Here is a 15,749-nt window from a genome sequence, read left to right as displayed (position 1 = left end):
GCTGACACAGCTTCTCGTCAAGACATGGTTGGAATGGACAGTGTTGCCATTGGAAACCCCAAATGGAATATAGACAGGGAAGAGTCAGTGGAGAGTGGGCGGGACCTCGCAGTATCCCAATCCTGAATCTTGCCCACAGTACCGGCCCCTCCTGGTAAAGCTCCCCCTTGGGCTTCTCCTTGCTCTCAACTCAAACCTCAACAGCGCAATCATGTGGAAAGAGAAATGAACGGTGGATGGACAATTTGACTTATCTTCAGTGCTACGAACACCGTCAGTGACTACGTCAAAAAAGCTTGACCATGATTTCAACCACCCATCTACATTCTCAAAGGATATGTCCAGCTTGCTCTGGTTTCAGAAACTTGACTGGGCGATCACAGCCAAACTCTGCTCAAACAAGTGGCAAAGGTGGCTACAAAAAAACTTGTCGAACAAACTATTGTACAATGTGTGTATCTGCCCACTGATGAAATAGTGTGGCTCTGACCGGCATCCTACAGGGGAAACCCATCTCTTGTTTCTGTACTCAGAATAGCCCAAAGCCAGGAGTTTCTCAGCTAAAGCCAGCCCTCTAGGCTTGTCCCAAGAGCTCACGAACTGACCTCACTTTGTCTCAATCCAACAATTCAGCACAAGTGCCTCTCTTGCTCTTTGATCGCTGTCCATGATTGTATCAACAGCTGACTCCCGTACGGAAAGTCAATCATCATTTGCCAAAGCAGGGTCATTGACGCATGCATTAGGTTCAGGAACATCTCTAACCTGCCCATTAGCACCCCAAGTATAAATTCTCCAAGTCTTACTATGTCCTCAACAACCATCGTCAAACTCCGCAGATCGCTGGAGATCTGGAGGTGTGCACACTGTATTAACTGCCGTTGTTCGACAGACCTTTCTGATTCGCTTTGAGATAGAGTGGGGGGTGGGGGAGGAGGGGTGGTTGATAGCAAAAGGTCCCGGGTGTTGTATGTGAGGAAGGTTTGAAAAATTATCACTATCCTTGCTCTGAAGTGGAGAATGTGGAGGTACCTCTCGTTGTTTGTGATGAGATACTATGCGCTGAGGTTGGATGAGGAGTGGTTTGCTGCCACAGTGCGAAAGAGTTTCAACCCGTGGTGCACAGCTGGGTCCTGTCCGTAGTGTGGGCTGTCTCAATAGTAGTAGGTTCCTATACTGCCGTCTCAGTAACCAGCTTCTATTGCCCCCATCGTTCCCTAAAGTAACGCCACTCCCTTTCCATTTATCAAGCAGCCTAGTTCAAAGGGATGCAGTGACTGCGAATCCCATGGGGAAAGGCGAAAGCTCCCTTGGGACCCCCTCTGTGTCTCCCCCAACATCCTCGGTGTCAGACTGCTGTCTCTAGGTCCTCGTGTGCCACCGTCTGGTAATGCAGTCTGTTCTCCAGGTACGCAGCAAGTTCCAGGTCCCCTGCCTCCTGCGCTTTGTGTCTTGGAGTGTTGCCCTGATGCGGAAACAGAAACAGAGGGCAAAGGAGGAATAGGCAAAATTGGCATTGGCAAAAAAAGTACAGAAGTAATAAAATCCGCGTGTGCGAGGCAGTATCTGTGGTGCCTTTGCGTCTTCCAGTGTGTCGTGTATTAATGGATATATGAGTGCATTTTTAAATTCATTCTCAGGATGTGGGCATCGCTGGTAAGAGTGAGATTTATTGCCCATCTCCCATTGCCCCGAGAAGGTGGCGATACAACTGAGCGGCTTGCTGGGCCACTTCACAGGGCCCTTTGATTCTTTTGCCAATAACCTAGAATCTGAGTGCTCTGGTTCCGCCAACGGGAACAGGTTCTCTCTCTGAGGGAGTTGGGTTTATTGTCTTTGGAAATCAGGTTTCACGGCGATCAAGCTGAAATTTTCATGATTCTGACGGGAACTGACAAATTGATCGCAAGCCATCCTTCACCATGCTGAGGGGCTCGAATGCAGGGGACACGAGTTAACGATTAGCAGGCTGGGGAGAAGAAGGGGAGTCGGGTGGAACTTATTCACCCAAAAGAGAGGTGTAATATTTTATCAAAGAAGCCAGTGAATCGCACACTATAATTGGGTGAAGAGAGAGTTTGGTTGTATTTCTGGGGCGAGAAGGGGTTGAGGGATATGGAAGGAAGCAGATAGATGGGGCTGATGTATGAGAAAGGGATGGGCTAGTTGGCCTAATGACCTCTTTGTTTTTAATAGTTCTCCCATCCTTAGAACTCACCTCCAAATCAGTCTGCATCAGTGAGGCCCCAGCATCGATTAGAAAACGGCATATTGTGCGATACCGATGAAACGCTGCTTTGTGCAGAGCGGTCTCGCCCCTAGCAAGGAAATCAAAGATCACAATCCGTTAACTAAACTTCGCATTCAGTCTCCTTTTCAAATACAGTCATCTGTAAATACTGACACCAGAGAATCTCTGTAAATATCGACACACTCCCAGGGACCCTCTGTAAATATCGACACACTCCCAGGGGCCCTCTGCAAATATTGACACACTCCCAGAAACCCACTGTAAATATTGACACACTCCCAGGGACCCTCTGCAAATATTGACACACGCCCAGGGATCCTCTGTAAATATTGACACACTCCCAGGGACCCTCTGTAAATATTGACACACTCCCAGGAATCCTCTGTAAATATTGACACACTCACAGGGACCCTCTGTAAATACTGACACATTCCCAGGAACTCTCTGTAAATATTGACACACTCCCAGGAACCCTCTGTAAATACTGACAGGCTCCCGGGACCCTCTGTAAATATTGACACACTCCTAGGACACTCTGTAAATATTGTCACACTCCCATAAACCCTCTGTAAATATTGACACACTCCCAGCGGCCCTCTGTAAATATTGACACACTCCCAGGGACCTCTGTAAATATTGACACAATCCCAAAGACCGTCTGTAAATATTGAAACACTCCCAGGGACCCTCCGTAAATATCGACACACTCACAGTGGCCCTCTGTAAATATTGACAGACTCACAGGGACCATCTGTAAATATTGACACACTCCCCCGGGCCCTCTGTAAATATTGACACACTCCCATAAACCCTCTGTAAATATTGACACACTCCCAGGACCCTCTGTAAATATTGACACACTCCCAGAGATTTTCTGTAAATATTGACACACTCCCATAAATCCTCTGTAAATATTGACACACTCACAGGACCCTCTGTAAATATTGACACACTCCCAGGAACCATCTGTAAATACTTACACACTCCCGGGACACTCTGTAAATATTGACACACACCCAGGGACTCTCTGTAAATATTGACACACACCCATAGACCCTCTGTAAATATTGACACACTCCCAGAGACTCTCTGTAAATATTGACACACTCCCACAGACCCTTTGTAAATATTGACAGACTCACAGAGACCCTCTGTAAATTTTGACACTCTCCCACAGACCCTTTGTAAATATTGACACACTCACAGGGACCCTCAGTAAATATTGACAGACTCACAGAAACCTTCTGCAAATATTGACACACTCCCAGGGATCCTCTGTAAATATTGACACACTCCCAGGGACCCTCTGTAAATATTGACACACTCCCAGGGATCCTCTGTAAATATTGACACATCCCCAGGGACCCCTATAAATATTGACACACACCCAGGACCCTCTGTAAATATTAACACACTCCGAGAGACCGTCTGTCAATACTGACACACTCCCAGGGACCCTCTGCAAATATTGACACACTCCCAGAACCCCACTGTAAATATTGACACAGTCCCAAGGACCTTCTGCAAATATTGACACACTCCCAGGGATCCTCTGTAAATATTGACACAGTCCCAAGGACCTTCTGCAAATATTGACACATTCCCAGGGACCCTCTGTAAATACTGACACATTCCCAGGAACCCTCTGTAAATATTGACACACTGCCAGGACCCTTTGTAAATATTGACACATCCCCAGGGACCCCTGTAAATATTGACACACACCCAGGACCCTCTGTAAATATTAACACACGCCGAGAGACCTTCTGTCAATACTGACACACTCCCAGGGACCCTCTGCAAATATTGACACACTCCCAGAACCCCACTGTAAATATTGACACAGTCCCAAGGACCTTCTGCAAATACTGACACACTCCCAGGGATCCTGTGTAAATATTGACACACTCCCAGGGACCCTCTGTAAATATTGACACACTCGCAGAAACCCATTGTAAATATTGACACACTCCTGGGACCCTCTGTAAATATTGTCACACGCCCAGGGATCCTCTGTAAATATTGACACACTCCCAGGGACCCTCTGTAAATATTGACACACTCCCATAAACCCGCCGTAAATATTGACACACTCCCAGCGGCCCTCTGTAAATATTGACACACTCCTGGGACCCTCTGTAAATAACGACACACTCCTAGGGACCCTCTGTTAATATTGACACACTCCCAGGACACTCTGTAAATATTGTCACACTCCCATAAACCCGCCGTAAATATTGACACTCTCCCAGCTGCCCTCTGTAAATATTGACACACTCCCAGGGACCCTCTGTAAATAATGACACACTGCCAGGACCCTTTGTAAATATTGGCACATCCCCAGAGACTCCTGTAAATATTGACACACTCCCAGGACCCTCTGTAAATATTAACACACTCCGAGAGACCGTCTGTCAATACTGACACACTCCCAGGGACCATCTGCAAATATTGACACACTCCCAGAACCCCACTGTAAATATTGACACACTCCCAGGGACCCTATATAAATATTGACACACTCCCAGGAACCCTCTGTAAATATTGACACACTCACAGGGACCCTCTGCAAATACTGACACATTCCCAGGAACCCTCTGTAAATATTGACACACTCCCAGGAACCCTCTGTAAATATTGACACACTCCCAGGGATCCTCTGTAAATATTGACACACTCCCAGGGACCCTCTGTAAATACTGACACACTTCTAGGGACCCTCTGTTAATATTGACACATTCCCAGGAACACTCTGTAAATATTGTCACACGCCCAGTGATCCTCTGTAAATATTGACACACTCCCAGGGACCCTCTGTAAATATTGTCACACTCCCATAAACCCGCCTTAAATATTGACACACTCCCTGCGGCCCTCTGTAAATATTGACACACTCTTGGGACCCTCTGTAAATATTAACACTCTCCCACTGACCCTCTGTAAATAACGACACACTTCTAGGGACCCTCTGTTAATATTGACACACTCCCAGGACACTCTGTAAATATTGTCACACTCCCATAAACCCGCCGTAAATATTGACACACTCCCAGCGGCCCTCTGTAAATATTGACACACTCCTGGCACCCTCTGTAAATATTGACACACTCCCACAGACCCTCTGTAAATACTGACACACTCCTAGGGACCCTCTGTAAATATTGACACACTACCAGACCCTCTGTAAATATTAACACACTCCGAGAGACCGTCTGTCAATACTGACACACTCCCAGGGACCATCTGCAAATATTGACACACTCCCAGAACCCCACTGTAAATATTGACACACTCCCAGGGACCCTCTATAAATATTGTCACACGCCCAGGGATCCTCTGTAAATATTGACACACTCCCAGGGACCCTCTGCAAATATTGACACACTCCCAAGGACCCTCTGTAAATATTGTCACACTCCCATAAACCCGCCGTAAATATTGACACACTCCCAGCGGCCCTCTGTAAATATTGACACACTCCTGGGACCCTCTGTAAATATTAACACACTCCCACAGACCCTCTGTAAATAATGACACACTCCTAGGGACCCTCTGTAAATATTGACACACTCCCAGGACATTCTGTAAATATTAACACACTCCCACAGACCCTCTGTAAATAATCACACACTCCTAGGGACCCTCTGTAAATATTGACACACTCCCAGGACATTCTGTAAATATTGTCACACTCCCATAAACCCGGCGTAAATATTGACACACTCCCAGCGGCCCTCTGTAAATATTGACAGACTTACAGAGACCCTCTGTAAATATTGACACACTCCCAGGGACCCTCTGTAAATAATGACACACTGCCAGGACCCTTTGTAAATATTGACACATCCCCAGGGACCCCTGTAAATATTGACACACTCCCAGGACGCTCTATAAATATTAACACATTCCGAGAGACCGTCTGTCAATACTGACACACTCCCAGGGACCCTCTGCAAATATTGACACACTCCCAGAACCCCACTGTAAATATTGACACAGTCCCAAGGACCTTCTGCAAATTTTGACACACGCCCAGGGATCCTCTGTAAATATTGACACACTCCCAGGGACCCTCTGTAAATATTGACACACTCCCAGGGATCCTCTGTAAATATTGACACACTCCCAGGGACCCTCTGTAAATATTGACACACTCGCAGAAACCCATTGTAAATATTGACACACTCCTGGGACCCTCTATGAATATTGACACACTCTCAGGAACCCTCTGTAAATATTGACACACTCACAGGGACCCTCTGTAAATACTGACACATTCCCAGGAACCCTCTGTAAATATTGACACATTCCCAGGAACACTCTGTAAATATTGTCACACGCCCAGTGATCCTCTGTAAATATTGACACACTCCCAGGGACCCTCTGTAAATATTGACACACTCCCAGGGACCCTCTGTAAATATTGTCACACTCCCATAAACCCGCCGTAAATATTGACACACTCCCAGCGGCCCTCTGTAAATATTGACACACTCCTGGGACCCTCTGTAAATATTAACACTCTCCCACAGACCCTCTGTAAATAATGACACACTCCTAGGGACCCTCTGTTAATATTGACACACTCCCAGGACACTCTGTAAATATTGTCACACTCCCATAAACCCGCCGTAAATATTGACACACTCCCACAGACCCTCTGTAAATAATGACAAACTCCTAGGGACCCTCTGTAAATATTGACACACTCCCAGCGGCCCTCTGTAAATATTGACACACTCCTGGGACAATCTGTAAATATTGACAGACTCACAGGGACCCTTTGTAAATATTGACGCACTCCCAGAGACCCTCAGTAAATATTGACAGATTTACAGAGACCCTCTGTAAATATTGACACACTCCCAGGGACCCTCTGTAAATAATGACGCACTGCCAGGACCCTTTGTAAATATTGACACATCCCCAGGGACCCCTGTAAATATTGACACACTCCCAGGACCCTCTGTAAATATTAACACACTCCGAGAGACCGTCTGTCAATACTGACACACTCCCAGGGACCCTCTGCAAATATTGACACACTCCCAGAACCCCACTGTAAATATTGACACAGTCCCAAGGACCTTCTGCAAATATTGACACACTCCCAGGGATCCTCTGTAAATATTGACACACTCCCAGGGACCCTCTGTAAATATTGACACACTCCCAGGAATCCTCTGTAAATATTGACACACTCCCAATGATCCTCTGTAAATATTGACACACTCCCAGGAACCCTCTGTAAATATTGACACACTCACAGCGACCCTCTGTAAATACTGACACATTCCCAGGAACCCTCTGTAAATACTGACACACTGCCAGGACCCTTTGTAAATATTGACACATCCCCAGGGACCCCTGTAAATATTGACACACTCCCAGGACCCTCTGTAAATATTAACACACTCCGAGAGACCGTCTGTCAATACTGACACACTCCCAGGGAACCTCTGCAAATATTGACAAACTCCCAGAACCCCACTGTAAATATTGACACAGTCCGAAGGACCTTCTGCAAATATTGACACACTCCCAGGGATCCTCTGTGAATATTGACACACTGCCAGGACCCTTTGTAAATATTGACACATCCCCAGGGACCCCTATAAATATTGACACACACCCAGGACCCTCTGTAAATATTAACACACTCCGAGAGACCGTCTGTCAATACTGACACACTCCCAGGGACCCTCTGCAAATATTGACACACTCCCAGAACCCCACTGTAAATATTGACACAGTCCCAAGGACCTTCTGCAAATATTGACACACTCCCAGGGATCCTGTGTAAATACTGACACACTCCCAGGGACCCTCTGTAAATATTGACACACTCGCAGAAACCCATTGTAAATATTGACACACTCTCAGGAACCCTCTGTAAATATTGACACACTCACAGGGACCCTCTGCAAATATTGACACACTCCCAGAACCCCACTGTAAATATTGACACAGTCCCAAGGACCTTCTGCAAATATTGACACACTCCCAGGAATCCTCTGTAAATATTGACACACTCCCAGGGACCCTCTGTAAATATTGACACACTCTTGGGACCCTCTGTAAATATTAACACTCTCCCACTGACCCTCTGTAAATAACGACACACTTCTAGGGACCCTCTGTTAATATTGACACACTCCCAGGACACTCTGTAAATATTGTCACACTCCCATAAACCCGCCGTAAATATTGACACACTCCCAGCGGCCCTCTGTAAATATTGACACACTCCTGGCACCCTCTGTAAATATTGACACACTCCCACAGACCCTCTGTAAATAATGACACACTCCTAGGGACCCTCTGTAAATATTGACACACTACCAGACCCTCTGTAAATATTAACACACTCCGAGAGACCGTCTGTCAATACTGACACACTCCCAGGGACCCTCTGCAAATATTGACACACTCCCAGAACCCCACTGTAAATATTGACACAGTCCCAAGGACCTTCTGCAAATATTGACACACTCCCAGGAATCCTCTGTAAATATTGACACACTCCCAGGGACCCTCTGTAAATATTGACACACTCCCAGGAATCCTCTGTAAATATTGACACACTCCCAATGATCCTCTGTAAATATTGACACACTGGCAGAAACCCATTTTAATATTGACACACTCCTGGGACCCTCTATGAATATTGACACACTCCCAGGAACCCTCTGTAAATATTGACACACTCACAGCGACCCTCTGTAAATACTGACACATTCCCAGGAACCCTCTGTAAATACTGACACACTGCCAGGACCCTTTGTAAATATTGACACATCTCCAGGGACCCCTGTAAATATTGACACACTCCCAGGACCCTCTGTAAATATTAACACACTCCGAGAGACCGTCTGTCAATACTGACACACTCCCAGGGACCCTCTGCAAATATTGACAAACTCCCAGAACCCCACTGTAAATATTGACACAGTCCCAAGGACCTTCTGCAAATATTTACAAACTCCCAGGGATCCTCTGTGAATATTGACACACTCCCAGGGACCCTCTGTAAATATTGACACACTCCCAGTGATCCTCTGTAAATATTGACACACTGCCAGGACCCTTTGTAAATATTGACACATCCCCAGGGACCCCTATAAATATTGACACACACCCAGGACCCTCTGTAAATATTAACACACTCCGAGAGACCGTCTGTCAATACTGACACACTCCCAGGGACCCTCTGCAAATATTGACACACTCTCAGAACCCCACTGTAAATATTGACACAGTCCCAAGGACCTTCTGCAAATATTGACACACTCCCAGGGATCCTCTGTAAATATTGACACACTCCCACAGACCCTCTGTAAATATTGACACACTCCCAGGGACCCTCTGTAAATATTGACACACTCCCAGAACCCCTCTGTAAATATTGACACAGTCCCAAGGACCTTCTGCAAATATTGACACACTCCCAGGGATCCTCTGTAAATATTGACACACTCCCACAGACCCTCTGTAAATATTGACACACTCCCAGGGACCCTCTGTAAATATTGACACACTCCCAGAACCCCTCTGTAAATATTGACACAGTCCCAAGGACCTTCTGCAAATATTGACACACTCCCAGGGACCCTCTGCAAATATTGACACACTCCCAGAACCCCACTGTAAATATTGACACAGTCCCAAGGACCTTCTGCAAATATTGACACACTCCCAGGGATCCTGTGTAAATATTGACACACTCCCAGGGACCCTCTGTAAATATTGACACACTCCCAGGGATCCTCTGTAAATATTGACACACTCGCAGAAACCCATTGTAAATATTGACACACTCCTGGGACCCTCTATGAATATTGACACACTCTCAGGAACCCTCTGTAAATATTGACACACTCACAGGGACCCTCTGTAAATACTGACACATTCCCAGGAACCCTCTGTAAATATTGACACATTCCCTGGAACCCTCTGTAAATATTGACACACGCCCAGGGATCCTCTGTAAATATTGACACACTCCCAGGGACCCTCTGTAAATATTGACACACTCCCAGGGACCCTCTGTAAATATTGTCACACTCGCATAAACCCACCGTAAATATTAACACACTCCCAGCAGCCCTCTGTAAATATTGACACACTCCTGGGACACTCTGTAAATATTGACACACTCCCACAGACCCTCTGTAAATAACGACACACTCCTAGGGACCCTCTGTTAATATTGACACACTCCCAGGACACTCTGTAAATATTGTCACACTCCCATAAACCCGCCGTAAATATTGACACTCTCCCAGCTGCCCTCTGTAAATATTGACACACTCCTGGGACCCTCTGTAAATATTAACACACTCCCACAGACCCTCTGTAAATAATGACACACTCCTAGGGACCCTCTGTAAATATTGTCACACGCCCAGGGATCCTCTGTAAATATTGACACACTCCCAGGGACCCTCTGCAAATATTGACACACTCCCAGGGAACCTCTGTAAATATTGTCACACTCCCATAAACCCGCCGTAAATATTGACACACTCCCAGCGGCCCTCTGTAAATATTGACACACTCCTGGGACCCTCTGTAAATATTAACACACTCCCATAGACCCTCTGTAAATAATGACACACTCCTAGGGACCCTCTGTAAATATTGACACACTCCCAGGACATTCTGTAAATATTAACACACTCCCACAGACCCTCTGCAAATAATCACACACTCCTAGGCACCCTCTGTAAATATTGACACACTCCCAGGACATTCTGTAAATATTGTCACACTCCCATAAACCCGGCGTAAATATTGACACACTCCCAGCAGCCCTCTGTAAATATTGACAGACTTACAGAGACCCTCTGTAAATATTGACACACTCCCAGGGACCCTCTGTAAATAATGACACACTGCCAGGACCCTCTGTAAATATTAACACACTCCGAGAGACCGTCTGTCAATACCGACACACTCCCAGGGACCCTCTGCAAATATTGACACACTCCCAGAACCCCACTGTAAATATTGACACAGTCCCAAGGACCTTCTGCAAATTTTGACACACGCCCAGGGACCCTCTGTAAATATTGACACACTCCCAGAGATCCTCTGTAAATATTGACACACTCCTGGCACCCTCTGTAAATATTGACACACTCCCACAGACCCTCTGTAAATAATGACACACTCCTAGGGACCCTCCGTAAATATTGACACACTCCCAGGACCCTCTGTAAATATTAACACACTCCGAGAGACCGTCTGTCAATACCGACACACTCCCAGGGACCCTCTGCAAATATTGACACACTCCCAGAACCCCACTGTAAATATTGACACAGTCCCAAGGACCTTCTGCAAATATTGACACACTCCCAATGATCCTCTGTAAATATTGACACACTGGCAGAAACCCATTGTAAATATTGACACACTCCCAGGACCCTCTGTAAATATTAACACACTCCGAGAGACCGTCTGTCAATACCGACACACTCCCAGGGATCCTCTGTAAATATTGACACACTCCCAGGGACCCTCTGTAAATATTGACACACTCCCAGGAATCCTCTGTAAATATTGACACACTCCCAATGATCCTCTGTAAATATTGACACACTGGCAGAAACCCATTGTAAATATTGACACACTCCTGGGACCCTCTATGAATATTGACACACTCCCAGGAACCCTCTGTAAATATTGACACACTCACAGCGACCCTCTGTAAATACTGACACATTCCCAGGAACCCTCTGTAAATACTGACACACTGCCAGGACCCTTTGTAAATATTGACACATCTCCAGGGACCCCTGTAAATATTGACACACTCCCAGGACCCTCTGTAAATATTAACACACTCCGAGAGACCGTCTGTCAATACTGACACACTCCCAGGGACCCTCTGCAAATATTGACACACTCCCAGAACCCCACTGTAAATATTGACACAGTCCGAAGGACCTTCTGCAAATATTGACACACTCCCAGGGATCCTCTGTGAATATTGACACACTCCCAGGGACCCTCTGTAAATATTGACACACTCCCAGGAATCCTCTGTAAATATTGACACACTCCCAATGATCCTCTGTAAATATTGACACACTCCCAGGAACCCTCTGTAAATATTGACACACTCACAGCGACCCTCTGTAAATACTGACACATCCCCAGGGACCCCTGTAAATATTGACACACTCCCAGGACCCTCTGTAAATATTAACACACTCCGAGAGACCGTCTGTCAATACTGACACACTCCCAGGGACCCTCTGCAAATATTGACAAACTCCCAGAACCCCACTGTAAATATTGACACAGTCCGAAGGACCTTCTGCAAATATTGACACACTCCCAGGGATCCTCTGTGAATATTGACACACTCCCAAGGACCCTCTGTAAATATTGACACACTCCCAGGGATCCTCTGTAAATATTGACACACTGCCAGGACCCTTTGTAAATATTGACACATCCCCAGGGACCCCTATAAATATTGACACACACCCAGGACTCTCTGTAAATATTAACACACTCCGAGAGACCATCTGTCAATACTGACACACTCCCAGGGACCCTCTGCAAATATTGACACACTCCCAGAACCCCACTGTAAATATTGACACAGTCCCAAGGACCTTCTGCAAATATTGACACACTCCCAGGGATCCTGTGTAAATACTGACACACTCCCAGGGACCCTCTGTAAATATTGACACACTCGTAGAAACCCATTGTAAATATTGACACACTCCTGGGACCCTCTATGAATATTGACACACTCTCAGGAACCCTCTGTAAATATTGACACACTCACAGGGACCCTCTGTAAATACTGACACATTCCCAGGAACCCTCTGCAAATATTGACACATTCCCTGGAACCCTCTGTAAATATTGTCACACGCCCAGGGATCCTCTGTAAATATTGACACACTCCCAGGGACCCTCTGTAAATATTGACACACTCCCAGGGACCCTCTGTAAATATTGTCACACTCCCATAAACCCGCCGTAAATATTGACACACTCCCAGCGGCCCTCTGTAAATATTGACACACTCCTGGGACACTCTGTAAATATTGACACACTCCCACAGACCCTCTGTAAATAATGACACACTCCTGGGACCCTCTGTAAATATTGACAGACTCACAGGGACCCTCTGTAAATATTGGCACACTCCCAGAGACCCTCTGTAAATATTGACAGACTTACAGAGACCCTCTGTAAATATTGACACACTCCCAGGGACCCTCTGTAAATAAAGACACACTGCCAGGACCCTTTGTAAATATTGACACATCCCCAGGGACCCCTGTAAATATTGACACACTCCCAGGACGCTCTGTAAATATTAACACATTCCGAGAGACCGTCTGTCAATACTGACACACTCCCAGGGACCCTCTGCAAATATTGACACACTCCCACAGACCCTCTGAAAATAATGACACACTCCTAGGGACCCTCTGTAAATATTGACACACTCCCAGGGACCCTCTGTAAATATTGACACACTCCCAGGGACCCTCTATAAATATTGACACACTCCCAGGAACCCTCTGTAAATATTGTCACACTCCCATAAACCCGCCGTAAATATTGACACACTCCCAGCGGCCCTCTGTAAATATTGACACACTCCTGGAACCCTCTGTAAATATTGACACACTCCCACAGACCCTCTGTAAATAATGACACACTCCTAGGGACCCTCTGTAAATATTGACACACTCCCAGGACACTCTGTAAATATTGTCACACTCCCATAAACCCGCCGTAAATATTGACACACTCCCAGCGGCCCTCTGTAAATATTGACACACTCCTGGGACCCTCTGTAAATATTGACACACTCCCACAGACCCTCTGTAATTAATGACACACTCCTAGGGACCCTCTGTAAATATTGACACACTTCCAGCGGCCCTCCGTAAAAATTGACACATCCCCAGGGACCCCTGTAAGTATTGACACACTCCCAGGACCCTCTGTAAATATTGACACACTCCGAGAGACCATCTGTCAATACTGACACACTCCCAGGGACCCTCTGCAAATATTGACACACTCCCAGAACCCCACTGTAAATATTGACACAGTCCCAAGGACCTTCTGCAAATATTGACACACTCCCAGGGATCCTCTGCAAATATTGACACACTCCTGGGACCCTCTATGAATATTGACACACTCCCAGGGATCCTCTGTAAATATTGACACACTCACAGGGACCCTCTGTAAATACTGACACATTCCCAGGAACACTCTGTAAATATTGACACACTCCCAGGAACCCTCTGTAAATATTGACACACTCCCAGGGACCCTCTGTAAATATTGTCTCACTCCCATAAACCCGCTGTAAATATTGACACACTCCCAGCGGCCCTCTGTAAATATTGACACACTCCTGGGACCCTCTGTAAATATTGACACACTCCCACAGACACTCTGTAAATAATGACACACTCCCAGGGATCCTCTGTAAATATTGACACACTCCCAGGGACCCTCTGTAAATATTGACACACTCCCAGGAATCCTCTGTAAATATTGACACACTCCCAATGATCCTCTGTAAATATTGACACACTCCCAGGAACCCTCTGTAAATATTGACACACTCACAGCGACCCTCTGTAAATATTGACACATTCCCAGGAACCCTCTGTAAATACTGACACACTGCCAGGACCCTTTGTAAATATTGACACATCCCCAGGGACCCCTGTAAATATTGACACACTCCCAGGACCCTCTGTAAATATTAACACACTCCGAGAGACCGTCTGTCAATACTGACACACTCCCAGGGACCCTCTGCAAATATTGACAAACTCCCAGAACCCCACTGTAAATATTGACACAGTCCGAAGGACCTTCTGCAAATATTGACACACTCCCAGGGATCCTCTGTGAATATTGACACACTCCCAGGGACCCTCTGTAAATATTGACACACTCCCAGGGATCCTCTGTAAATATTGACACACTGCCAGGACCCTTTGTAAATATTGACACATCCCCAGGGACCCCTATAAATATTGACACACACCCAGGACCCTCTGTAAATATTAACACACTCCGAGAGACCGTCTGTCAATACTGACACACTCCCAGGGACCCTCTGCAAATATTGACACACTCCCAGAACCCCACTGTAAATATTGACACAGTCCCAAGGACCTTCTGCAAATATTGACACACTCCCAGGGATCCTCTGTAAATATTGACACACTCCCACAGACCCTCTGTAAATATTGACACACTCCCAGGGACCCTATGTAAATATTGACACACTCCCAGAACCCCTCTGTAAATATTGACACAGTCCCAATTGACCTTCTGCAAATATTGACACACTCCCAGGGACCCTCTGCAAATATTGACACACTCCCAGAACCCCACTGTAAATATTGACACAGTCCCAAGGACCTTCTGCAAATATTGACACACTCCCAGGGATCCTGTGTAAATATTGACACACTCCCAGGGACCCTCT

At 46.2% G+C, this 15,749-nt stretch overlaps 1 protein-coding gene across 1 annotated transcript in view; it reads right to left on the bottom strand.

The window, feature by feature from the left end:
* Nucleotides 1–968: 968 nt before the first annotated feature.
* dgki (diacylglycerol kinase, iota) overlaps nt 969–15,749 on the bottom strand; it is a 273,169-nt gene continuing 258,388 nt past the window's right edge. The window contains 2 exon segments of the mRNA XM_070901690.1: nt 969–1,465; nt 2,219–2,318. Coding sequence (XP_070757791.1) covers nt 1,349–1,465; nt 2,219–2,318 — 217 coding nt within the window. The 3' untranslated portion in view covers nt 969–1,348.

The sequence above is a fragment of the Pristiophorus japonicus genome, chromosome 15 (assembly GCF_044704955.1).
Source record: "Pristiophorus japonicus isolate sPriJap1 chromosome 15, sPriJap1.hap1, whole genome shotgun sequence".
Classification (NCBI taxonomy): domain Eukaryota; kingdom Metazoa; phylum Chordata; class Chondrichthyes; family Pristiophoridae; genus Pristiophorus; species Pristiophorus japonicus.
The sequence above is the reverse complement of the archived record's forward strand: the minus strand, read 5'-3'. Positions and strand labels throughout refer to the sequence as shown.